Below are 25,680 nucleotides of genomic sequence, written 5' to 3' on the forward strand. Positions count from 1 at the left end.
AAAAGATAGAGTCACTTTGGAAGATAGTTGACATTTCTCCAAAACTAAGCACACTTGTACCATACAATCTAGCGGTCAGGCTCCTTGGTATTTACCCAAAGGAACTGAAGACATGTCCACACAGAAACCTGTATGTGGATATTTATAGCAGTTTTATTCATAGTGCCAAAATATGGAAGCAACCAAGATGTCCGTCAGTGGGTGAATAGATAGATAAATAGTGGTACAGCCAGACAACAGAATTTTACTTACCACTAAAAAGAAATGAGCTATCAAGTCATGAAAAGACATGGAGGAACCTTAAACACATATTACTGAGTTTAAAAAAAAAAGCCAATCTGAAAAGGCTGCCTACTATATGCTTTCAACAATAGGACATTCTGAAAAAGGCAAAACTATGGAAACAAACAAAAGAACATCAGTAGAGCCGCAGGTGGAGTGGGGTAGGAGAAAGAAATAGGCAGAGCACAGTATTTTTAGGGCAGTGAAAGTACTCTAAGATATTATAACGATGGATATATATCATTATTCATTTGTTCAAACCTATAGAATGTACAGAAGTAACCCTCAGGTAAGCTATAGGCTTTGGGTGATTATATGTCATTGTAGGTTCATCCTTGGTTTAAAGAAAAAAAAAAAGCTCCGTTTTGGTGAGTGATTTCGATAATGGGAGAGGCTATGCACGCGTCAGGACAGAGAATGTATGGAAAACCTCTTTACTGCCTTCTCAGTTTTGTTGTAAACCTAAACCTGCTTTAAAAAATAAAGTCTTTAAAGTTAAAAAAGAAATTTTTTTTTTAATGTCAAGGCCTTGTCTTCTCAGATAATAGGGAAATATCTTTGTATTTCTCTTTGTATCACCACTGTCTAGCACAGGAGTTGGCACTGTAAACTCTGTTGCTGTGAGTAAAGTTTTGCTGGAACACAGACATGGCCATTTGTTTATATATATCCATGGCTACTTTTATGCTACAGTTGCAGAGTTTGGGAATTGTGACAGAGATTGGATGGCCTGCTAGCTTAAAATATTTACTGTTTTGCCATTTAAGTAAAAGTTTGCCAGCCCCTAGTCTCAAGCATTGTATCTGGAATACAGTAGATTCTTAATAAATATTTCTGAAAGAAAGGGGAAAGTAGGTAAGGATTTCCTCATAAAGAAGAGGGACAAAGAGCATCAGATACTGAGGATCACAGAATGGTCCATACATCAAAATATTGAATACTTAAATTTTGTTTACAAATTTGATGACTTGTGAAGATAATGATGGTTTCGTGACATTTGGGAGCTCTTGATTTAGTAGGTTAGAGGAGAAAAAAATCTGATTATCTGCCATATTTGCTAAAGAGTAATAATTGATTGTACAGCAAGCAGTCTCCTGTTTTGTCTTTTTTTTTTTAATTGGTTCCATTTTAAAATAATTTATTGGCATTCCCATTGTGGCTCAACAGTAACAAACCTGACTAGTATCCACAAGGACTTGGGTTCAATCCCTGGCCTCAGTCGGTGGGTTAAGGATCCAGCATTGCTGTGAGCTGTGGTGTGGGTTGCAGACACAGTTGAATCTTACGTGGCTGTGAGGTAGGCAGGAAGCTACAGCTCCGATTCGACCTGCAGCTTGGGAACTTCCATATGCTGCAGGTGTGGCCCTAAAAAAAACCCAATAAAATAAAGTAAAAATAAAAAATACTTACTGGGTAATCTAATGGATTGTGGAGATACCAACATACATTGATTCATTCAGTTCTTTAATAAAGAATAAAAATATTAAGTAACTTCCCCGGTATTACTCATCTAATAAGTAGTAGAATTAGTGTTTGAACTCATCTCAGACTCCTTAAATATGGTAGAAACCTTTATGGTGGAACTATGCCATTCTTTTTTTTTTTTTGTCTTTTTAGGGCTGCACCCGCAGCATATGGAGGTTCCCAAGCTAGGGGTCTAATCGGAGCTATAGCTGCTGTCCTACACCATAGCCCCAGCAACACCAGATCTGAGCCGCTTCTGCAACCTACAGCACAGCTCATAGCAATGCCAGATCCTTAACCCACTGAGTGAGGCCAGAGATTGAACCCGCAACCTCATGGTTCCTAGTTGGATTTGTTTCTGCTGCGCCACGACGGGAACTCCAAACTATGCTATTCTTTCTCCCAGAGGAAATATCAAAGACAAATGGGAAATTGTATTTCAGGTGGAGGGAGCAATATGTGTAGAGTTAGTATAATAAGGTGTGATATGGTGTGTTCAAGGAAGCATAGCTTTTGGTTTTTTATATAATGTATAGGATCTTTGAGAAGTAGTAGGCAGCCATACTAAGTAGTTTGAACTTTATAGTAGAAAGTACAAAATCACTAAAGAGATTTAAGCAAGGAATTTCCATAAAAATTTTCATTTTAGACATAATTCTGGTGACAGTATGAGTAAGAAAAGCAGTTAGGAGGTTGCTGCAAATAATCTAGGCAGAAAATGACCAAGGGTGGAGATAGCAGATATAGTGAAATATACTCAGGGAGTCAAATTGACAGGGAAGAAATTAGATATACAGGAGAAAAAGGACTTGATTTCTGGTTTTGGCCACTTGAATTTAGGAAGGTATCATTAACAAAGATTTAGGGGAAAGGGTATGTCTAGAATGATCTTAGTTTAAGAAGGAGAATAATTTTACTTTGGGGCATTCCATTACAACATCCAGTTGGCATGTGGATATAAGTCTAGAGCTCAGAACAAGTGTGGGCTGGAGACACAGATTTAAGAGACAAACATCCACATATAAGTGGTAGTTAAAGCATCGGTACTGAAATTTGATCATCAAAAGAAAGTATAGAACAGAATTTTTCCTTCCTTTTGAGTCTCTAACCTTTTTGAGCATCTAAGGAGAACTATGATCCCTTCTCCCTGGAAAAATACACATAAGCAGTTTCTGGGCATTTGCAGGTACTTTAACTCTAGGTTAAAATTTCCTTATATAGAGTCAGAGGAGAACTTGAGACCAGACCTTCAAGGTACATCAGCCTTTAAGGTATAGACAGAGAAAGACAAGCTCATGTACAGCATTAAGGAGTGGTTGGACATAACAAAAGAAAGTGTTTCTAGGAAGGAGTAATGAACAATGTCCGGACCAGAGAGAAGGGCTTTTCTAAAAAAGTGTCTTGTTGGCACTGGTTGTTAGATTACTGATGACTAGCGAGAGAAGTTTCAGTAGTGAGTTGAAGACCAAAGCTAGATTGGAGTGGATGGAGAAATGAATAGGAGGTGAAGGAGTGAAAATATTGAATGCAGATTGCTCTTTTCAGTAATTTTACTGCAGGGAGAAGGATAGAAAAGAGTAGGAAAGGCCACTGGTAGGATTTTTAGAAAATGGGTAGATGGTGGCCATGTTCAAACAGGGTCCTTGAGGGGATGAGATTGAGAGCAGCTGTGGAGATATGAGGCTCTGAGATTGGAAGATGGGCAAAGACAGGGACTGAACCTGTCTTGTTTCTCTTCACTGTTATTTCCAGCACCTGGTGTAATAGTTGGCACCTAATATATGTGTCATAAATAGGTACATGAATGACTCAAGTTTGGATTGGAAAGATGAGAGAAGGTGAAGGTAGTTTGATGCTTCAGGGGAATGAAGAAAGGAGAGAGGGAGTCCTGAGGTGGTTTGTAATAGTTGTCGTGGGGAGAACTAGATGGAGAACTCACCCAAGAAAATTTTAAGAAGGGATTGAAGACCTACTGACTCACATGAAGCCTGGTCTCTATCCATGAGTAATAAACCCTATTGGAGAGGCAATGTACACACAAAAAGCTCTATAAAAATGTTATTTCAGTGCAAATAAATTATAAATGATGTAAAAAGCTAAGAGACTGTAAATCAATTATAATAAAAAAAATTTTTTTTTAAAAAGCTGGGAGAAGAGATAAGCTACTTCAAACTGATACAATTTAGGATTACTACTTGAAATGAGAAGTACCTGGATAAGAGTTTTGGTTTGGAAGCAGGGTGAGAGAAGATTTTTGAGAGGAGCATGAGTCAGAAGCTTAGTTGGGAAATGTCCTTTATCTGTCCTGGCATTCTGCCATTGAATTGCAACTCTTGAAGGGATGTTTTTAAGTTCTGACATTTTCATTATTTCTTCCACTGTAGGATTTATGACCAGAGGAAAATTGATGAGAATGAAAACAATGGAGTACTCAAGAAATTCTGTCCTCATCACCTGGTAAGATTCATGATGGGCCAGTGGCTCCAGGCTTCCCTGACTCAATCCCAAGCCTGTCCCCAAACTTGTTGGTATGGTGGGAAGAGTTTGGACTTAAGAGTCAAACACTTGGACTTGAATCCTGGCTCTACCCCTTACCAGCTTTGTGATCTTGAGCAGTCACCTTACCTCTGTAAGCCTCAGTTTTCTTATTGACAAAGTAGAGTTACAGAAAACTGCCTTGTACCACAGTGGTAAGGCCTAATGAGATAATGTGTATATGAAGTGGCTTAGCACACAGGCAACCAACACATAGCCCTCTCCTTCCTGAGGTGGTCAAAGTTTCATCAGTTGTACTCCTGTCTCTGTCTCTCTGTCTCTCTCTCTCTCAGTTTGTGGGAGAAATTATAGGGGAGTTTGAAGGAAAACCTGTTTCCTAAAGGTTGTATAACAAATGGGGGGGTGGGGCATCAGTCAGTATCTGCTCCTTATTGCAGGTGAACAGTGAGTCCAAAGCAAACATCACCTGTCTTGTGTACAGCCACGACGGCACAGGTACGTGAGCAGGGCCCAGCTCCTAGGCTGGCATGCCCCCTCTGTCTAGGGAGCTGCTGAGCCAGTGAGGCATGTGCCCTCCAGTGCTCACCACTGTGCTTTAGCTCCAGATGGAGCAGCTGGGGAGTAGTTGCTGATGGTGAGCACACAGTGGGAGGATGCAGCAGATGACCCACAGAGATGCCAGGCACTTGGAGAATGCTGCCGATGATATTTGGCAAGATCTGTCCTAAAGCCCAGGCTACTTGCCTGTGCAGGTTCTTATGCCTTTGACTCATCCCGAATTAATGGGTATAATCTTTCTGAGCATTCTGCTACCCCTGAGTTGGCAGCGTGTTCCTTGTCTACCCTAGACGCCTGAATTGCCTGCTGTTCCAGCAGAGTAAGATGGGTGCTATACCTGGGTATTAGGAGGGGGCACTACTGGCAAGAAGCCCCACCCCAACCCCCAACTGCTGGTCCTAGCTTTTTTCAGCCTTTGCCTTCACTGCTGTGTGCTTGTTCTTGGCAGAGCTCCTGGCCAGTTACAACGATGAAGACATTTACCTCTTCAACTCCTCTCACAGTGATGGGGCCCAGTATATTAAAAGATACAAGGGCCACAGAAATAACGCCACAGGTGAGGCTGTCTTTCTAGTTTTCTGTACCCTAAGTCTGTTGGCTTGGAGAACTGTAGTATCTCCTTCAGGTTGTGCCGATAGAACTGAGTAAGGCTGCCTGTCACCGAGGGCAAGGAGAATGGTATCTCTAATTGGGCTGGAGTTCTCATGGGCCCTCCTGTGCTGGAGAAGAGGGCTCAGGAACATCTCTCACCACTGCAGTGATGTTACTTGGTTTAGGCATAAGGAGACTAGACTGACTATTTTTCTTATGATTTCAGGTAACTTCAGGACTTAAAAGACTTATTATTAGGGAGTTTGGGAAAGCCCTCCTTAGTAAGCAGTACTGAATTGCCTAAAATAGCGAGGTGAGCTTATACTTCTAGGGAAGAAGAGGAAATGATTCTTTTGAATGAAGCAAAGGAGGAGGAATGGTGATAGTGGCTTACCCAAGTTTGCAGTGAAGATTGGCCTTTTTTGTTCTGTCCAGGGTTCCCAAACTTTACTGCACAGCGAAGTCACTTGGCAGTCTTTTAAAATACTGAACCTGGGGGTTCCCGTTGTGGCTCAGCGGTAAGGAATCTGACTAGGATCCATGAGGGTGCGGGTTCGATCCCTGGTCTTGCACAGTGGGTTAAGGAACCAGTGTTGCCGTGAGCTGTGTTGTAGGTCACAGACATGGCTCAGATCTCAAGTTGCTATGGCTGTGGTGTAGGCTGGCAGCTGAACCTCTGATTCGACCCCTAGCCCGGGAACGTCCATATGCCACGGGTACAGACCTAAAAAGCAATAAATAAATAAATAAAAATACTGAAGCCTGACTTCCAAACCCATCCATTCTGACTTAACTGGTATGTGGTACAACTTCATGAGGATTTTTAAAAAACTCCCTGTATGATTCTAATGTACAGAAAAATTGGGGAATCACTGCTTTTTGTTGTCGTTAGCACTCCTAACAGATGTCTGTCATAATGTTGACTGGGAGAGAGCAATTAGTTTTCCTTTTATTCTTACGCTGGTAAGAAGAGAGGGAAAAACCTGTACTTGGATCTTAGTCCTATGGGCTAAGTCCTTCTATGGGCATACAGAAGAAAGCGTTCCAGTCTCATGACTGGTATGGAACTGGACAGAATAGTTGGAACTCCTGGCTTCTCTTGTTAATTTCAGACTGGGGCCTTACTGTTCAGCTGCTTCTTATAGGCAATTGTGGCGTATACCTCCACCAGTCTTAGGTCACTTGTTGACCCAGGAAGCATTAACAAGGTGCCGATGAAGCACACATACCAAGGATAATCCTAAGGCATAGGACCGTGCTACCTAGGAGTGGGCAGAGCTGGGGCCATTCAGCATGGGACAGGTAGGGCATTAGACCTGTCCTTGCTCTGTAGGGTGTAAACTAAAGAAATAGGCTGTTGGTGCCAGCACCTCAGCTCTGTGGACCTCTTGAGGAGAGTATAAATAGTCTCTGGGACTGGTGCGTTTTTGTTTTTTGTTTTTTGTTTTTTTTTTTTTTGCTTTTTAGGGCTACACCCGTGGCGTATGAAGTTTCCCAGGCTAGGGGTTGAATCAGAACTGCAGCCACCGGTGTACGCCACAGCCACATCCATGCCACATCCGAGGCACATCTGCGACCTACACCACAGCTCTTGGCAACGCCGGATCCTTAACCCACTGAGCAAGGCCAGGGATCGAACCCACAACCTCATGGTTTCTATTCAGATTCATTTCCCCTGCACCACCATGGGAACTCCTGGTATGATTCTTGTTCTATTATACATACATAATCCTTTGATTTGTTTTGTGAAAGTGAAAGGAATTCTTTGGCTCTTAGCTGATTGAGATTTGTGAATAACTAAATTTCCTGTGAGGTAAATATATATAGGCTTGCTGCCAACTTTCATGTGGTCTATCCTTCCATTTATCATTTTAGTAAAAGGCGTCAATTTCTATGGCCCCAAGAGTGAGTTTGTGGTGAGCGGTAGTGACTGCGGGCACATCTTCCTCTGGGAGAAATCATCCTGCCAGATCATTCAGTTCATGGAGGGGGACAAGGGAGGCGTGGTGAGTATGGTGTGCTGGGCTTGCTGGCTTCCTCCTCTCTCCAGTCATAAAGGTAGGTTTTAGCAGGGCCACTAAAATCTCACTCTGACAACATAATACCATGTCTTAGAGGTCTAGCTAGCTACATAAAAAGGCAGCCTAGTCTGGGGGTGCTGTGGTTTTAATCGAATATTTTCCTCCCTTTCCTGTCTTATGCCCTCTGTGGCACTATTTATTAAGAAGAGAAAGGGATCTTAGAGAAGAACCTCTGACCTGAGTGAGCTATCTCTAGGCATGGACCTTTTCCAAAACAAAAATATTAGAGAGTTCAGGGCATACCATCCTACACAGTGTAGTAAGTAGCTAGTTAGGTGAATACAAGCTAGAAGGAGCATTTTTTTCTGACAGTTGGGAAAATCAGCGTATGGTCTGTACATTGATATAAACAAACGTTATATATGGAGAAAGAAAATTTCCCCCATTTTTTTGGACTGCTATACAACCTATGATCATATCATAGTCTGCCTATCCTTTGAGTTCTACAGACAACCTCATAGAGATGGGTGAAAAAGGAAGCCTGATGATCCTGAGTTGGGCAGTGAAGGGTGGTCAGCTCTTAAGATGTATCTGGCTAACTGTATTTTCCTTTTTTGAGACCTGGAGTCCAGAAGGACTCAGTAGCCTTCTATTGCAAGGTTTTTGGACTGCAGAAAATAATAGGCAACTTGGGCAACTACACTGTAGTGACTACTCAAGATAGTCTTGTTAAGAGCTTCTAAGGAATGGCTGAGACTCTCGGTCCGTCTTCCTTTTCATTCCTTCTAAGCAGTGGGGAGTTACAAGGAACCCAGCCATCTCTTAAGGAGGTTTATCCAAAGTGGTGTTAGAATTTAGAATGGTTCAGTGTAATCAGGATCCTGCTTCTTCTCTTACCCTGATGCGAGGCTATTTTAGATTTTCTTCTGGTTTCCTTTGAATTTGGGGGACCTGGGACCAGTATAGATCTAAGGCTTCTATGGCTCTATATAAGAGTATAGAACTTAAAGTTATCTCACTGTTGCCTGATTCATTTCCTACTCTTCCATAGGTCCTCTTCCATCATCTGCAGGGAACAAACCCAAAACACTGGAGCCTTAATGAGAATTCTGTAGTAGGCATATAATCACAAGAAAGTCAAAAGGGGCCGGTGAATCTTTTCTTCATCGTAAACTATTGTCTTGCATTCTGTTCCAGAGAGATGCAAGCCTGAATGCGCACCCCCAGGCCAGCACTTGTCCATTTTCCAGCCTGCACTTGTCCATTTTCCAAAATCACTCTACAGGCCAGTCTCCTTTCAGCTCAGCCAGTGCCAGGGTTTGGTAATTGATCCAGGTGCTCAGGTGGGGAGGGTATCTGCTTGGGATGGGTGGGGCCCCAGTCCTGAGTTTTAGTGGTTTTAAGACTGAGGTCCTAGAACAAGAGGTATAGAGATTTCACCCTGCAGCAAGGTTCCTGGCTTGTTCTTGCCTCTCTGTGAGCTGAATGATCCATGTGGTCCTTACCTGGCTTCTTTTGCTTTTTTGTGCTACCTTCCAGCAGTGGGGTCACCAGGCAACCAGCCTTAATGCAGACTCATTAGCATTTCTGTATCAAAGTAGAACTAGAAGGGACCTTTGAAATTATTGTCTACCTTGGCCAGGTCTCTTGATACTGTTTTTGGGTCAAACTCTAGTCCTTTCTTTGTTTCAATTCAGGTACAGGAGTACAGGATAATGTCAAAGGACAATCCTTAGTCTCCCAAAAGCAGTTTGCTCCTTTATCCATCCCTTGCGTTCCCCCAGCCCAGTCTTTGAGACCAGAGCTCTTTTCTCTGCTCAGACATTGTTGACAGTATAAACCCTGGCATTCAGACAGGTCAGGTGAAGTGACAAGGTACTCTGGTCCAGAAGCACTCCGTTGGTTCCCCCTGCAGGCTCTAACTGCGTGTAATTTATTCTCTCTCTCTCTCGCTCTCGCTCTCGCTCTTGCTCTCTCTCTCTCTCTCTCTCTCTCTCTCTCTCTCTCTCTCGCTCTTTTTTTTTTTTTGGTCTTCTTAGGACCGTACCCGAGGCATATGGAAATTCCCAGGCTTGGAGAATTGGAGCTGTAGCTACTGGCCTACGCCACAGCCACAGCAATGCCAGATCCAAGCCATGTCTGTGACCAACACCGTAGCTCCCATGGCAAGGCCAGATCTTTAACCTACTGAGCAAGGCCAGGGATGGAACCAGTGTCCTCATGAATACTCTATTTTACTGACATGTCAAGCACAGCTGGGTCAGAGTAGAAGGGTAGCAAGGGCTTATCTGAAGATGGAGGAATGAATTCAGGTTTGTACATGTAAGTTGTCACATATCTTTTCGTAGTATTTCCTGGCAGTGGAGTTTTTCTGTCTAGTCCCTCCTCATGCTCCAGATGCTGGAACCTCTTCCACCTCTTTGCCTAAAAGAGCCCAAATGTAGACTTTGCAGTGAGCTGATATGTGTAATGAAAGAAGAACAAGGGAAAATGTGGTTTCTACTTTACTCAGACTTAGCTTTGGTGTTTTTTGAGAATTTGCTTATTTGTAAAATGGAAGACGAAGATCAGAAGACTGTAGGTCAGTTGTATTTTCCATGTCGACCTTGGCTTCCTATCAGCTGCTCTCTGCATGTGTAGGCAAGGCAGAGAAGGTTGGTCCAGAGAGAGCTAAAAGAGGCTGTTTGCCAAGGGTTGTTTTGTCCGACTGTAGGGCAGCTGCAAGATGGGACAGGGTGAGGTGAAGAATGGCTAAGACCACACCTTCTTCCTTCTGGGTGCTTTTCCTATCTATTCTTCATCTGACTAAAAGCCCCCAAATGCTTTAGCAGCTACATCTGGGACCAGCTCTTCCTGTGGGGATGAGAGCGGCCCTGCCCCGTCCTGCCCTGCCAGGAAGGCTGATGTTTCCAAGTCAGACAGTAGGGGGCATAGGTGCCTTTGGATAGAAGGAAGTTGCCCAAGCCAGAAAGCCTTCCACTCGGCTGCTGAAGTTCATTCCTCCTGCTTGGAGGGTGGCTTAGCTTGAAGTGATGGGTGCCCTAGGAAGCCGCCCTGCTGTACTGTGCTGTCCTATGGTCGAGGCTGTTGTGCTTTCATGGCAGAGAGCAGGGTGCTGGCCCCTGGGAGGTGCAGGGTTCTCAAGCAGATGTGTCTCCACTATCCCACCACTCCCCAGGATCAGCCTCTTCCCAGTCTGCGCCTCTTTCCAGTTCTAGTAAACAGTGCCAAGTGAATGTAATTGTTCTCTGAGTCTTCTCTAGGGGCTCAGCAGCAGCTGCTGCTTTTTTCATTTTTAAAAATTTATTTGCCACTTGGTGAAAGCCACTGAGGTGTTTTTTCCAGCCTTGGGCAAGTTGGAACTGTGGAATCTGGAGAGAATGAGGTCATACGGACCTCATTGGCCTTCTTCTGAAGCCAGCAGTATGCTTGGCCAGTCACCCGCCCACCCCTAGGGCTGGGTCTGGGGATGAGACTGCCCTACCTAAATGTAGGAAATGAGAGATAGGCCTGCTCTTATACTCCGTCTGTGCCCATTGTTTCTCTACCCTGAGGGCCCTTTGCCCTCGGGTCATGATGAATGGGCCTGCTTTCCCTGCACCTGATTTCATCAGGGTTTGTTGTTTGGTTCGAGGTGAGTAGTGTTTATTAAACGCTATTCCACATACTCCTGAGCCTGTGTTTTCCTTTCCTCCTGACCAGGTAAATTGTCTTGAGCCCCATCCTCACCTGCCTGTGCTGGCAACCAGTGGCCTAGACCATGATGTCAAGATCTGGGCACCCACAGCCGAAACTTCCACTGAGCTTACAGGGTTAAAGGATGTAAGTGGCTGGCTATATAGATTTCTTCTTTCTGCTTATTTGTACAGTTAGGAATTTTCATTGTCAGAGGAAGGAATAACCTGCTGTACAGTCCTTCAAAGGCACTTCTCTAACCCCTCCCCTTCCCCCACGTTCCTGTCATTGCCTCTCTAGGAACAGCCCCGGTGCTTCTAGATGATGGTAGGATGGGGACAGGAGACATTTTTTCCATGGATGAAAGTGGGGCATCCTTTTCTAATATGATCTAGTTATGCTACACTCTGTTAATAGTTCCTAAGGGAAGATTTTTTTTTTTTTTTTTGGTCTTTTTTTTTTAAGGCCACACCCCTGGCATATGGACCCAGGCTAGGGGTCTAATCAGAGCTACATTGACCGGCCTAGGCCACAGCCACAGCAACACCAGATCTGAGCCATGTCTGCGACCTACACCACAGCTCACGGCAACACCAGATCCGTAACCCACTGAGCGAAGCCAAGAATCAAACCCGCAACCTCATGGTTCCTAGTCGGATTCGTTTCTGCTGTGCTTACAGTGGGAACTCCCTAAGGGAAGATTTTATTGGGCTAGAACACCAGCCTTTTCTGATCAGGTCCAGTGTTCCTATTCATTATCCACTCTCCCCCTTTCGATTTCAGGTGATTAAGAAGAACAAGCGGGAACGGGATGAAGATAGCTTACACCACACTGACTTATTTGATAGCCACATGCTCTGGTTCCTCATGCATCACCTGAGACAGAGACGCCATCACCGGGTAAGCTGAAGTGGGAAGTGAGCTCCCAAAGGCAGTTGACCCTCTCAAGAGGGTAATGTTCCACAGTGCACACTTCCTCACTGCTCTAGACGAAATCAGGTGAAATTGGTTGGATTTCCTATCCATTATCCCCCATCCCCATCAAAGCCTTGATGTAGTCTTAGAAGAGCCACTAGCAGAAATTGGTGTTGTCTTCTTTGTGTTCTCCATCACCATGCATGCACAATGCTGTCTTCATAAAAGCAATGGCATGAGGGTGGGGAAGGAGTTGAGGAGAAACTCCTTGAGCCAGAAGAGTCCTAACGCAGGAGTTAGCAAACTATGGCAGATTTGGCATGTGCTCGTTTTTTGTAAATGAAGTTTTATTGTAATATAGCCTCACCCATTCATTTATGTATTGTCTGTGGCTGCTTTCATGCCACAATAGTAGAGTTGAATGGCTGTGACAGAGATGTGGCCCATGAGTGTAAAATATGTACTGTCTGACTCTTTAAGAAAAATTCTGGGAGTTCCTGTTGTGGCTCAGTGGTTAACGAACCCGACTAGGAACCATGAGGTGGTAGGTTCGATCCCTGGCCTCATTCAGTGGGTCAGGGAGACGTGGCTCAGATCCCGCGTTGCTGTGGCTGTGGCATAAGTAGGCAGCTACACTCTGATAAGACCCCTAGCCTGGGAATTGCCATACGCCACAGGTGCAGCCCTAAAAAGACAAAAAAATAAAAAGAAAAATTCTGCTGACCCCTGGCTTAGAGTATCTGAATCTTAGCTAAGACCTGACAGGCTTGTCCTTGTTCCAGGGTAATTACTAATAAGCTTTTCCCATCCTACAGCGCTGGCGAGAACCTGGGGTTGGGGCCACAGACGCAGATTCGGATGAGTCTCCCAGCTCCTCAGACACATCGGACGAGGAGGAGGGCCCCGACCGGGTGCAGTGTATGCCATCCTGAGGCCTCGTACCCAGGAGGGGCAGGCCAGGGCTGCCAACCTGATCCTGCCTGGGCAGCCCTTTCCTGTCCCAGGCCCTTACATTCAGCAGAAACGCACTTTGGACATTTTTGCTTTAGATTTAAAAAAAAAAAAAAAAAAAAAGGAGAAAAAAAAAAAAAAGACATCCCAGGAGGACAAGCCAGAGGAGAGCGAACCTGCAGGGGTATCTAAGAGTGGGAGTTGAGCCCTGCAATGGGGTTCCATGGAGAAGTGCGCAGGACTCAGCAAAAATGGCCTCTCCCCAAAGCCTTCTTTTTTTTTTGGGAGGGGGGAGCCTATTTTGTTAACTGGTTTTGGGTAAGGAATGGGGTTTCCTTTTCTTTGATCTCCCTTGTTTCTTGGGTGGGGGGTGGGGGGTTAACTGGCTGTTCAGTACCAAGGGGCCAGACTGGGAGTGGTAGAAGGGCCACTCTCTCTTTGGTTTTAGGTTTTGACGTTATTTTCTTTATTTTTAAAAAGTCTATGACAGTTGCATTGTTTTTTCTTCCCCTTGAGCAGCCCTATCCCAGGATCCTGTTTCTCTGGGAGGTCCTTAGAGCCCCTAACCATCCCACACTTTTCACTTTGTTTTCCACCTCATTCATTCTCTGTACTTATTATCACAGTGTTTTGCACTTGATTATGTATCCTTCACTCTCTTCTCTTCATCCTGTCATTCCCTCACTAGGTCTGGTGAGGGAGGTTGGGGGGAGGTGGGAGGAGGGGTAGAAGTGGAAGAATAGGAAGGATGTTACCTCTTTTGTTACTTTAAAAAAAAAAAAGTTTGTTTGGTGGCAGCAATCTCCCTGTCCCTATCACTGTTAGAGGCCTACTTTTATATCTATAAATATATTAAAAAGCAAGTTAAAATTGGATGTATCACATTAAAATTATTGTCAAAGTTTAAATACTATATATTCTCTATGACTGCAATAAAGGGACTTAGAGGAGAGTGAGTGAGAGTAATGATGCGGAGGTGTCACTTGGGGTCAACCCTCCTCTCTGTGTATGGCCATTGGGAGATTGGGGCTCACCCTTTTAGGCTTTAGGAGGCTTGAGAATGGAAAGATCCTGAATCCTGCCTTTCCCTGCTTTCCTGCCATGGTTTCAGGGTTGGGAAACCCCTTTTAGCTCTTTGCCCCAGGTCTCCTACCTCTCCTTAAGTCTTGTGGGGGTTCCCAGGATGGCTCTTTTAACCACAGACTGGCCCATCTTTAAAACTTGACTGAACTGTGGCTTCAGGAAGAGGTCTGCCACTGCAGGCCATCTCTCCTAGTACTGTGTGTAACAGAAAACACAGTCTTACCTTTAGCTGCTTGATTCTTTAAGCCATCCCACTCCACACCAGCTCCCTTCCTCATGGAAGAGCACAGGGAGAGACCTCCTGGGTTTGACTGTATACCTTATCCACCTCTTTTGGGATTGAAGGAATGATTAAGGTGGCTGGGGCTCAGACACCTGTCGTATCACTGGTCACTGAATATGAAAGTCCCAGTTGAATTCTTGCCCTTAAATGCTTTTGCTGCTATTTCTTTGCCCCCCACCAGGAATTCTGCATCCTGGGACGGTCAGATTCTACTAGAACAGGACAGGAAGGAAGGGAAGAGTGAAAGGATGGAATTCCCAGATACTCCTTCCTCCTGCCCCTTTTTCCTAGCAGCACTCAGACCAAATGTTAGCTGCTGCACTTCCTCCCTGAAGTGGGGAATGTGTGGTGACTGAGTGGTTTGTGTTCTTCTTGCTGGTGGGGTGATGGAGTGGGCTGAAAACCGTGCACTCTGGAATTTGTTGTGTATTTTCTCTCAGTAAAGCTTTTTTTTTTTTTTCTGACTGTTGCTGTGTGTGTGATATGTGGGCCATTCATTCCTGATTGGCTCGTTTTGCTCCTTCCAGTAGAGGCGGCCCTGGTCTTAGTACAGTTTTATGAAGTGCAGTCTGGGATATCCATGTTTCCAGTGGTTGGGCTCCAGTCGGGGACTGTAAGTGGAACAGGCCCCACAGTTCAGTGATACTTAGCAGATGGGGGAGGGGAGAGATATTAGATGATATTAGGTGGCCCCTGTTCCAGGCTGCAATTAGGATTTGGGGGTAAATACTGCTCTCCCTCCCTTCCCAGTCATCCAGAGGCTCCACAGTCCTGGTCATTCATAGAAATCCTAGAATCATTTAATACAGTACAATCAATCACCTTTATTCCAGGGTTAGAACAAGGCCGTGCACACTGCAGACGGAGGAGCACAGGATAGGGGCAATTTCACAGCAGTACAAGGGGTGGGTGGGCAGGTTAGTCTTTTTAGATTATTTTGCCTTACAGAAATTACTAGACTCCACTGAAAATGACCCTGTCTCCCTTCTCCCATCTCAACTTCTCTCTTTGAAGGAAACTCTTTATTCTCATTCTCTCTTTCTGTCTCTCTCTCTCTCTCTCTCTCAATCTCACTTAACATATGCTGCCTTGGAAGGACAATTCATGCTTACCTTCTCCTCCTTAGTTCTACAGGTATCCCTCTCTCTTCTTGAGGGAGAAGCCAGACAGGGCTGGGGAAACTTGGGAAGGTCCTTTAAGGCAAACCTGTGGAATACTCGAGGTGTATGTGTTAAGGCAGGTGTCCGCAGCAGTGGCCAGAAGGGACAGGCAGGCTGGGCTGGGTTAGGAGTAGAAGGGTGCTCTCCAACCAGTCTGGCTTCTTCCCTCTTCCAACAGTCAGCCCTCCCCTCCACCTAAAGCTTTGCTCCCACATCCTAAAAGCTCCTAGCTTAAACTTACTCTAAATAGTCTCTTGACATGCGAATTTTTTTTTTTTAAGTTTTCTTTTTCGTTTTGACTATGTAGCAATTTGTCTCTGCCACTCCCTTCACTGTGGCATTTCCCTCCCACCCCCGCCCTGGCCTAGACAATAAGTTAATGCTAGACACCACAATAAAAGGGCAGACATGGCAGTGCGGGTTTAATATACATATATGTAGAATATATATGTACACACAGTTAGCACGGTCAGGGTGGGCAGGGGTATCTTGGGACAGGCAGGAGGCTGGGGTCACTGGACTCTGGTGACTTGGCTAGGAGGCGCTCGTAAGCCCAAGGTGCCAGGATATTGAGGGAGAGGGGTTACCAGGTCCCCTCCTGGACTGAACTGGGGATCAGTGCAACAGAAAACACCGTAGGTAACTTCATCCCCTTTCTGGCTTGGGGAGGGGTTCTTGACTGCAGAGAGAGGAAAGGTTGCCTGCAGTAACCACATTGGGACTCTAGGTGGAAGCAGGATTAGAGTTAAAACCTAAGGATCTCAATTCTCCGAACTCCCTAGGTCAGTATGTGCAACAGTCTGAGTAGGAATAAAGGAGTAGAAGAGGGGACTCTGCCCTCATCCCCACTCAGCCCCAGTGGGGCATGTTCCCAGCAGTCTCCAGAGCAGAGGCGGAGGCGGGATCTAATGCTGGGTGCTCCATGGGATAAATTCTGGGGCCAGAAAAGATCCAGTGATCCTCGCTCTTCAGTTCCCTGGCTCTTACGCGTCCTAGGCCCATGAGAGGGAGCAAAAAGGAACCTGCTCGTGCCCAGGCCCTCCAACCTGAGGAACAGCTGGAAACTAGACTCTTCAGCCAGTCCAGCACTGGGGTACGGACACGAACTCTGGCTTTTCTTTGACCCTTCCAGGCGGGGGTTGGGTAGTCTCTGCATCTTCCCTCCCACTGCTTTCTATTAGATTCACCCACCTCTCCCATGCCTCCCACCTTGCCTCCTCAATGTAGGAAAATAAAGGTCCTTTCTGCTCCCACACTTTAGAGATGTGGGGGAAGAGTGGAGGAAAGGGAAGGAGGAGGAATGTGCCCATTTCTATTTGCATAGAAATAGCCCCCAACTCCCCCTAGAGTGGGGAAACTGAGCCCCCCCCACCCCCAGCCCCTGACCCCCATCCCCTCACAAGGAGGAGGAACTAGATGAGCTAGACATATAGACAGACAGCCAGAGCGTGCGCACACACACACACGCGCACAGTAAGGGGGTTAGGACCAGGTTAGTAAGTGGGTGGCGGGGGGTGCCCTTGCACCCTCCCCGGGAGGATGGGGGAAGAGAGTGGTCCGATGAAGGTCCAACCTTCCTCCTCTTCCTCCCCCTTGCTCAGGCCTTCTTCGGTGGAGGAGCCAATTTGATGATCTCTTCCTCAGAGGGCTGCCGGATAATGTCTGGAGGCAAAAAGAGATGAGCGCAGGGACAAAAGTCATGGGAGGCACCAGGCAGGCCAACTGAGCATCAGCCTCTGTTCTTCCGAAATTCAAGTGCTCCACAGACAACCATGGGAGGGGGCAGAGGTGCGTATGAAAGGCATGACCCCTTACCTTTGTACTTCTTGGCACTGGGGATACGGGTCAGCTTGGTGTCCAGCTCATCTTCCTCAGAGATCTTCAGAACACGGGTTCTGTAGTCAACCACCATGGTGAGGAGGTCAGGACGGCGGGAGATCTCAAAGATGTGCTCGATGTAAGAGAGGTTGTCTGGAGGGAGGCAGGAGACTGAAGGTCAGAGCCAAGCTGTAGAGGTCAGCTTTCCCTACACTCTCAGACTAGGCTTCTGAAACCCAGGCCGAGCTGCTCACATTGGTTACTGGAGGAGGCAGCACTGGAGGAAGAGGGGCTACTAAGCCAGGAAAGGACAGCTAAGGTACCAAAAAGCAGAACTGTTCCCAGGAAGGGCAGATGGTTGATCAGTGAAGTTTCCAGAATGAGGAATTTAGATTAAACACCAGGTTCCACATTGAAGGGAGAGAAGAACAGAAGAATTAGCTGGCCTTCCAAATTCCAGACACCCAACTGTGTCCCTCTTCTGCCTTTCCTCAAAGTAACCATCAGAAAAGTCTTCCCAGCAGCACATGTGCTACTAGAAGGGTGGACTCTGTAGACCACACAGGAGAGATTCTGGGCCTAGTGAGAAGGGTAATTGTGAATGAGGAAGCACAGACATGACCAAAAGGATGGTTTCCACAGCCAGTTCTAGCAGACTGCAGCTGTCTCCCTGCCTGGCTCCTTCCCTCTCCTGCTGCAGCCTCCCTCTCTGCTACCCAAGCTACAGATGAGTATCTCTGCAGGGCCTCATGTCACTCACCTCACCTATCAAATACCCTATTGCTCAAAGCCCTACATGGCACAGACCTACCTTACCTTTCCCTTCACCTTTTTTTTTGGGGGGGGGGGCTATACCTGCAGCATGGAGAAGTTCTTGGGTCAGGGATCAAACCTGCACCACAGCCATGACCCAAGTCACAACAATGATGACATTGGATCATAACTGCTAGGCCACTGGGGAACTCCCTCCAGTCACTTCTAAACATACCCTTTGCCCCAGCCAAGCTAAGCAGAACTCCTTGCTTTTCCACACACCACTCTCCCACTTGGGCGACCAGGTCCCCTTGCCTAGCATGTCCTCTGGATCCTGCCTTTGAAATCCCACTTGTCCTTCAGGGCCATCTTAAAATATTTGTTCCTCCCTAAAGCCCTTTCCAGAGCACTGGTCTCTAGAAGCGGATAAGAAAATGTTAGCGCTTGTGGCTTTAAGTTTTATCACTTTTAACTTCTATTTTAATGTTCCATTATATATGTGATGATAGCACAGTAGGATCTGAGTAACATTTTTTTTACTGAATGATATTTTTAATGGCAAGGTGAAATATGAAGAATGTAAAAACCACTGCTCTAGGGCCCCTGTACTCTCTTAGAGCATCCCTCTTACCCTGCCTTGTCAGAGAGCACACTTTGTATAGGAGCTCTGAGCCCATTTCTATTTACTGAATGAAGGAGCCTGAAAGGCTGACGGTAGGAGGATGGCTGTGTCCCCCTCCCCTACCTTTGTCCAACTTGTTGTGGCTCTCCAGGAAGCTAAACCAGGCACTGCCAGTAGTGATCTCCTCACTCTTCTCACTGGGGATATCCTCCTTGCAAGCTGACTTGAGCTGTTCCAGATCTTCAAGGGTGATGTTGTTGGTCAGGTCCTGGAGGAGGGTCCCGTATTCAGCCATGACTGAGGTTGAGGGGAACAAAGGGAGAGGAGGCTGAGCTTGAGGTACAGGGTCTGGTTTGCTCACTGGCACTACACGCCCCTCCTCTAACCACACCAGGCATGTGCCTAGAACATGGATGTTGGGGCTACAGAAAAGGAAGCCCTAAGGGAGGCAGGAGTAGACAGGAAGCAACTTGGAAGCTAGGGGCCAAGCTGGAGCCTAGAGTGAAAAGTCACACCTCTTTCCCTCCACCATCTTTCTTCTTCCTTTTCCCCCCTCTAACAGTAACCCTGGCAACAGCTCCCCGACTGAGGAGGCGGTTACCATAGCAACCTGCTCCTGAGACTTTCTCACTCACCCGCTCTCTCCAAGTCCCCCCACCAGAATTGCCCCACCCACCTGCAACCCTTCCCACTGTCAAAAAAAAAAAAAACAAAAACCACACACATAGACTCCAAAACAATGATCAGGGAGAGGCTTGCCATGGCAGTGAGAGGCTAAAAAGGGGCTGGAGGAGGTTGATTGGACTTCATGTGTTCTAGCTTCTACTCTTTCCCAGAAGCACAGGGGGGTCCCCCTCACATCAACTCCCCACCACCCCACTAATGACTCATTTTGAATGGATGCCTAGTAGCCTGGGCTAATGGTCCCCTGGCCCCTCCATGCTCAGCCCTGTATTCAGTCATTAGGTCTCACGGGGTAGTGTGAGGAGGGGGGAGCAATGGGCTACCCCCACCTTTGCGGAGCCCATTTTCTCCCTTGATTGCTGCTGGGCCTCCACACAACCCTCTCTCCTAGCCTTTGTGCTATGCCTACAGCCCCCGCGCCTAAGAATACCAAGCGGCTGGCTCTGGCCCCCTGCCCAGTTCCCAGGCTGGCTGGGTGGCAGGGGGAAGGGGTTCAGATGCAGCTTTGGGAGAGTCTGGCAGGAAGGGGGCTGCCGCTCCTGCTTGCATCAACATCCGGCTGGCACTACCTTCCATGTGACCCTCCCAGAGGAGGCTGGGGGAGGCTCGATCTCATCTAGTCCTTCACCCCATTCCTCCTCATGAAGACCCTCAGATGAAAAGGTAAAAAACAGTCAAGGCCTTCCTTCTACTAGGCTAAGGAAATGTGGCTAAGACCAGAGGAGAGAAGGTCAGACCTTAGAATGAACTTTCTGGATGTGATGAAATGTGAAACTCCAGTGGTGAGTTTTAAAAGGGGAGCCTTTTCCCCCACAATGAGTATGTCTTTCTTTTATAATTAGAAAAGTACAAAGCGTTTTAAGAAGTTAATTATGCCATAAACACTGGCTAGACCAAGGGGTGGGGCAAGGAGCTAGATGACCTCGTACTTGACTGAGACTGCCCACGAATCACCCCAACAATGGGGCCGGGAATATGAGAAGGGGACTAGTTGACACACCCCATCTTCCTTTATTTCCGGCTTACATGCAGGGAAACTGAGGCAGAGAGGCACAGCCACTACATAGTAAGAGGCATGGACTCAGAAGGCCTCATTCTCAGACCCCTGCTTGGACCAGAACAAACAAGCCTCCCTTGGTGGCAGGCACCGTGACACAGACACACAATGAGCCAGGCACCAGGGCCAGCATGACCCCCACAAGAAACAGGCACTTAAAGGCACGCTCACTTGCACACCCAGGTGCAACCAGACAGAAGGGCCCAGCGGTGGCCCTGCCAGGCTGGGCCAGGAACAATGCTCTCTGACTGTCAGCACCAGGAACCGTCTCTGCCTTGAAATCTAGGTCAGAGCAGCAGGCTCTGGAGTCCAGCCCCCACCCCCCTCTGCTGATAATCCGAGGACAGAAAAGAGGGGGATGTGGACAAGAGGAATGCTGGGAAGGGGGTTCGGAGATGGGGGTAATAATGGAGCGGAGCTGTGGGGAGAGCTGAAAAAAAGGGGCACCACCGGAAGGAGTTGAGGAGACCCTGGGACCAAACACTCGGCTGGAAAATGGGACAGGATTTAGGGTCATAGTACCCTGCATGCACATGGAAGAAGAGTTTGTAAATAGAGAGATTCTGTGGGAGGAGTGAGTGTGTGTGTGTGTGTGTGTGTGTGTGTGTGTGTGTGTGTGTGTGTGTGTATCTCCTGGGAGGAGTTAAGTTTTAGGACTGAATCAAAAACACAGACTTACAGGGGAGGTGGGCGGGAAGGGATTAGTGTGTATTAGACACCCACCCACAAAGGCTGCGGGCGGTGGGTAAGAGCTGTTTAAGAGAGTGAAACAGATACAACGAGGCCCTAAAAGAACAGGGGTGGGGGGGGGATGGGAACGTGTAAGAGCCAGGATCCCCCGGATGGCCGCTGCTCCCTGGGTGTGGGCACAGGTACAGGGAGGGGGCAGTGGCTGCTCTCTGTGGGTGTGTTTGGATGTTGTGGTGATGGATGTGTATGTGCCAGTGTTGGATGTGTGGCTCTGAGTGTATGTGGTCTGTGTGTTTGTGTCTGACCAGCTGAGAGTAAGTGTAAGAAGGCAGAGAATCACAGGCTCACATCCAGAGGAAAGAGGAAGGGTAGGGGGAGCCTACAGAATGGAGGAAGAGAACTGCTGGTGGGAGGGGGGAAGCCTCTGAGGCTGCAAATGAGGAAGCCTGTGGGGAGGGGGCCAAGGAGCACAGAGTCCACGATGAGAAGGCTGCAGCCTCGGCTCACTGGTTACCATGGCAACCTCAGTTCTGGGTTCCCCGCCCCCCCCTCAGGCGTCAGGACAATGACACCACTGGATGGGAGGGATGTGGGGAGTGGTGAGTAAGAGGAGACAGAAAGGACAGGAGAAAGACCCTGTGAGGGAGCGAGGACAGGCAGCCTGGCTGTCCACCTCCCTGGAGAGATCCCATCTGCCCAGACCTGCGTGGGGCGGCAGGGGCAAGGACAGCGGAATCTGGGGGGTTTGGAGGGGTGAGGAGGTGGGAGCTCCTTACTTGGCTCTCAAGTCTCACTCACTGGTCAACCACTGTCCCTGAGTAGTCTGGCCCTGGCGGGGCTTGGCAAAAGCTTGGCTCCTCCACCACGCATGTCACTTTTCTCACCCAAGATTCAAAAGTCCTTAGGGCCTCTGGAGTCGTCTCCCACTCTCACAGCTCCTGATCTTTGGAACAGAGCAAAGGCTGCCCAGGGAACACCAGGCAGCCTGGGTGGAGGCCATTCCTGAGACAGGATACTAGGGCAGGAACCGGGAACCGGAGCCCAGGCTGCCAGGAAGTCAGTCCCCTTCCCTCCCAGATCATTCTATGCTCGGCTCACCGCTTCCTCACACCTTCCTTCCTTCCTCTCTTTCCCAGCCAGGCCCAGGTGGGGCTCTGACAAAAGTCAAACCAAGGGAGAGGGCCAGGAGGTAAGGATCATTATACTCTGACTTTCTGGGTAGGAGTTGGGAGCATGACAGGTGGGTGCTCTGTGGGCACTGGGGGAGGAAGGGGCAGCCCTGGGGGCACTTCGAGAAGCCCAGCAAAATGGGATAACCACCTGTGGAGGAGGCAGCAGCATCAAAAGAATTTCCGTGCATTTCGATATTAATTCACGATTATCCCCTCTCCCTAGCATTTGGTTCCAAATCCCCAGTAAATTTAAGAAGCCAGAGGATTAGGAGTTGCTCCTCTCCCTCCCTCACACCTGCTGCAGCTGCCTAAGGCTGAGGGGAGCTGTGAGGACCTGGAGATGCCTGCAGTGAGCGGGAGGGGGCTCTAAGCACTCAAGTCTATCTGGTTGCCTGGGGCTGGGGGTAGGAAGGTCAAGGTCAAGCAGAGGGGGTGGGAAGGGAGAGCACAGGGCTCCTACTTTTTTTTTTTTGGTTTTTTTCCCACAGCATATGGAGATATGGAGGTTCCCAGGCTAGGGGTCCAATTGGAGCTGTAGCCGCCAGCCTACGCCAGAGCCACAGCAACACAGGATCCGAGCCGCATCTGCAACCTACACCACAGCTCATGGCAATGCTGGATCCTTAACCTACTGAGCCAGGCGAGGGATCGAACCCGCAACCTCATGGTTCCTAGTTGGATTTGTTAACCACTGAGCCACGACGGGAACTCCACAGGGCTCCCACTTTAAATTTTATCTAGGCCCAAATTCAAGCAGTCCTGTAGTTCGTTTCTAGTTAGTCCTTTAATATCATACTCAATTCATTTCTTCGTTTAGCTTCTATTTAGCGTTTTAGGGGGTGGGAATGGGATGTCTTTATTCCTGTAAAGTAGGAAGGGAGTTTCTAAGCCTCCAGGGTCAGTCGAGCAGTGAGGGGGTGGGGCATGACACCTGGACCTCAAAATGTTCAGTCCAAGAAGCAAAATGGGTTACCTCTGGGCAACCATCTAAGAGAAGACAGACCAGGGAGTTCCCGTCGCGGCTCAGTGGAAACAAATCCAACTAGTATCCATGAGAATGTGGGTTCAATCCCTGGCCTTGCTCAGTGGGCTAAGGATCCGGCTGTTGCTGTGAGCTGTGGTGTAGGCTGCAGATATGGCTCAGATCCTGCGTTGCTGTGGCTGTGGCGTAGGCCAGCGGCTACGGCTCCAATTGGACGCCTAGCCTAGGAACCTCCATATGCTGTGGGTGCAGCCCTAAAAAGCAAAAAAATTAAAATAATTTTAAAATAAAAAAAAATTTAAAAATAGGAAAAGAAAGAGCCAGACCAAAGATGAGAGCATCAAGAGACACTTGGCACTGGATCAGGCGGGGCACAGGAAGATGAATGGGGCATCCTGCTGCTCTTTACTCCTCTGGTTGTATCTCTCCCTACTTCTGTTTCAGTTTCTCTCCCATCTGTCTCTGCCTTAGCTATTATCTCTTTCCCTAGTCTCTCAGTCTCTCTTTGCCTCCTGTCCTTTCAATGGGCTTTCATCCTAGTTCCACCTGGCAGCAGCCAAGAATACCTAGGACTCCTAGGTTCTGCCACTCAGCGACCCCATCTCAATACTCTGGGCTCTTCTATACTAGCTACATTAGGAAGGAGTGGGTGTCCCTGCTCTAGCAGAGATAGAGTAAGTTTGGTGGGGAGGGGGCTGGTTTGGTCGGCTGCATGCAGGGTGGTGATGTCCATCACTGCTCTGTGCGAGAGGCTGCGTGTAGGAGAGTGAGGGGCTGGCATGGCAGGGTGTGACGCTGGTCCTCTTCATGCAAGACAATACGTGCGCACACACATGATGAGCACAGGTGTCAGGGAAGTGAGGAAGTAGGCAACCAGGGCAGCCGGCAGCCTAGGGCATCTCTGGCAATTTCCCCAATGGAGTGTTTAACCACAAAGGGAAGAGCAATTAAAGCTAATCGTTCTGACAGCCTGGAGGCCAGACACGGGGGAAACAAAACAAATTCAGCATGTTTCCCCTAACTCCCGGTGGTCTTGCCCCCATCCTGCTTTCATCCTCGCTAATTTCTGAACTGCTCTGTCCTCCATTCCCCAGCCCTCTCCCCGCTCTTCCTCTCCCTCTTCCCTGATGGCATCTCTGTCCCTCCGTGTCCCTCTCTTGATATCTATCTCCCTTTCACACACATTCCCCTCATTCTCTCTCTCTGACTTGGGCTCCATCCTTGGCTGACTCATACTCATTCTTCCCCCTCTCTGTTTCTTCCACCCCTTCCTCCATCCTTTGGCCACTCACATGCTCAGAAGCCAGCCACTCCCAGCACCCTAAGCTCCAACTGGACCCAGCAAGAGAGGCCACCAGCAGCCCCTTCCCTCCCTACTCACCCAGTTTCAGAGCACCAAGCTCACTCACCCTCAACATCCTGTCTCTCTGTCCTCAAGTGTGACCGGGATTTTCTACCATCTTTTCTCACTGCTTTAAAGAGGGGCCATCCGAAGCCAAGGGCTCGGAGAAGATGCTCAGAAAATTAGGGTGGACCCGACGACAGTGGTTCCCACTTAGCTAGCTGTCCTATTAGACTGATGTTCTTCCAAGCAGTGGGAGTGAGGTGGGGGCTTGGATGCGTAGTGCAGGGGCGTTTGTGATTTGCTGTGTGCAGTCGATGTGTGTAAGAGTCACATGGGTGTGTGTCACCGTGTGTGCTGGCGTGTCTCTCGTAGGTGTGTGTGTCCCTGTCATTTTTGACACGGATTATATTAATTAGGGGTTTGACGTTAGCTACTTAACTCCCCAGCTCCCAACTCCTTCCCTCTGGACAAGCCTTGAACAATCCCACCTCCTCCCCAGGTGCAGAGGGCTGGGTGAGGGCACGTGGTGCCAGCCGCCAGGTTTGAGCCCTCGGAGCAGGGGCGGCTGCCGCGGAACTGAGGCTGGGCCGGGCCAGGAGACCGCCAACCGCGGCGAGCCCGGAGCCAGAGAAGGGGAGGGAGGGGTGGGAGCTGGCCCGGCCGAGCCGGCTGGGCGGGAAGCAGGCTCCATCCTAATCCCCAGGCCCCGGTCCGACTCCCCAACTGCGGTTCAGCGTGGAATGGGCGGCCGGAGCCACGCCGCCTCCAGCAGACACTCCGCGCTCGGGGCGCACCGACAGAGACCGAGCCCGTGGGGCCCGACACAGAGCGGACCCGTCCGGGGCCCCCACGCTCGGCATCTGCCCCCGGGGGCGTCCCGGATCGCCGCCCCTCCAAGCCCAGACCCCAAATCTGTCCCTCCCCGAGACACGTCTCCTCTCGGCCCTCTCACCGCCTCTGGGGCTGAGCGCTCGGGGAGCGGGCACTCCGGCGTCCCCGGTTCCTGAGCAGCGTCCGGAGCCTCCTCCTCGGCTCCCGCCGCCACCGCCGCCGCCGACGCCGCCGCTTCTGCTGTCGC

At 48.4% G+C, this 25,680-nt stretch overlaps 2 protein-coding genes across 34 annotated transcripts in view; one reads left to right on the forward strand and one right to left on the reverse strand.

Annotated features, from left to right (window-relative positions):
• Positions 1–14,783, forward strand: part of DCAF8 (DDB1 and CUL4 associated factor 8) — a 48,307-nt gene extending 33,524 nt beyond the window's left edge. For 32 of the 33 annotated variants that reach the window (XM_085020384.1, XM_085020385.1, XM_085020379.1 and 29 more), the window contains 7 exons: positions 4,131–4,203; positions 4,680–4,737; positions 5,249–5,356; positions 7,267–7,397; positions 11,115–11,234; positions 11,871–11,987; positions 12,818–14,783. In XM_085020384.1, the coding sequence (XP_084876510.1) occupies positions 4,131–4,203; positions 4,680–4,737; positions 5,249–5,356; positions 7,267–7,397; positions 11,115–11,234; positions 11,871–11,987; positions 12,818–12,934 (724 nt within the window). In that variant the 3' untranslated portion in view covers positions 12,935–14,783. The remainder of the gene's footprint in view (positions 1–4,130; positions 4,204–4,679; positions 4,738–5,248; positions 5,357–7,266; positions 7,398–11,114; positions 11,235–11,870; positions 11,988–12,817) is intronic. The other variant, NM_001244434.1, reaches the window with a different exon arrangement.
• Positions 14,784–15,123: 340 nt separating this feature from the next.
• PEA15 (proliferation and apoptosis adaptor protein 15) lies at positions 15,124–25,666 on the reverse strand. The gene is made up of 4 exons (XM_001928960.7): positions 25,555–25,666; positions 18,796–18,969; positions 17,295–17,450; positions 15,124–17,141 (listed from the first exon to the last, which is right to left on the reverse strand). The coding sequence occupies exons 2-4, from the start codon at positions 18,965–18,967 to the stop codon at positions 17,077–17,079; spliced, it is 393 nt and encodes a 130-aa protein (XP_001928995.1). The 5' UTR covers positions 18,968–18,969; positions 25,555–25,666; the 3' UTR covers positions 15,124–17,076.
• Positions 25,667–25,680: the final 14 nt, after the last annotated feature.

This window comes from Sus scrofa, chromosome 4, assembly GCF_054392235.1.
Source record: "Sus scrofa isolate SSC_HxYL_T2T_F1_AM1 chromosome 4, Sscrofa_HxYL_maternal_Yorkshire_Landrace_v2.0, whole genome shotgun sequence".
Classification (NCBI taxonomy): domain Eukaryota; kingdom Metazoa; phylum Chordata; class Mammalia; order Artiodactyla; family Suidae; genus Sus; species Sus scrofa.

Excerpts from the sequence above, each read along its gene's own strand:
- PEA15 (XM_001928960.7), bottom strand. The coding sequence starts at position 18,967 with ATGGCTGAATACGGGACCCTCCTCCAGGACCTGACCAACAACATCACC. Across the intron at positions 17,451-18,795 it reads CCACAACAAGTTGGACAAAG|ACAACCTCTCTTACATCGAG; the intron begins GTAGGGGAGGGG and ends GCCTCCCTCCAG. Across the intron at positions 17,142-17,294 it reads CAGTGCCAAGAAGTACAAAG|ACATTATCCGGCAGCCCTCT; the intron begins GTAAGGGGTCAT and ends TTTTGCCTCCAG.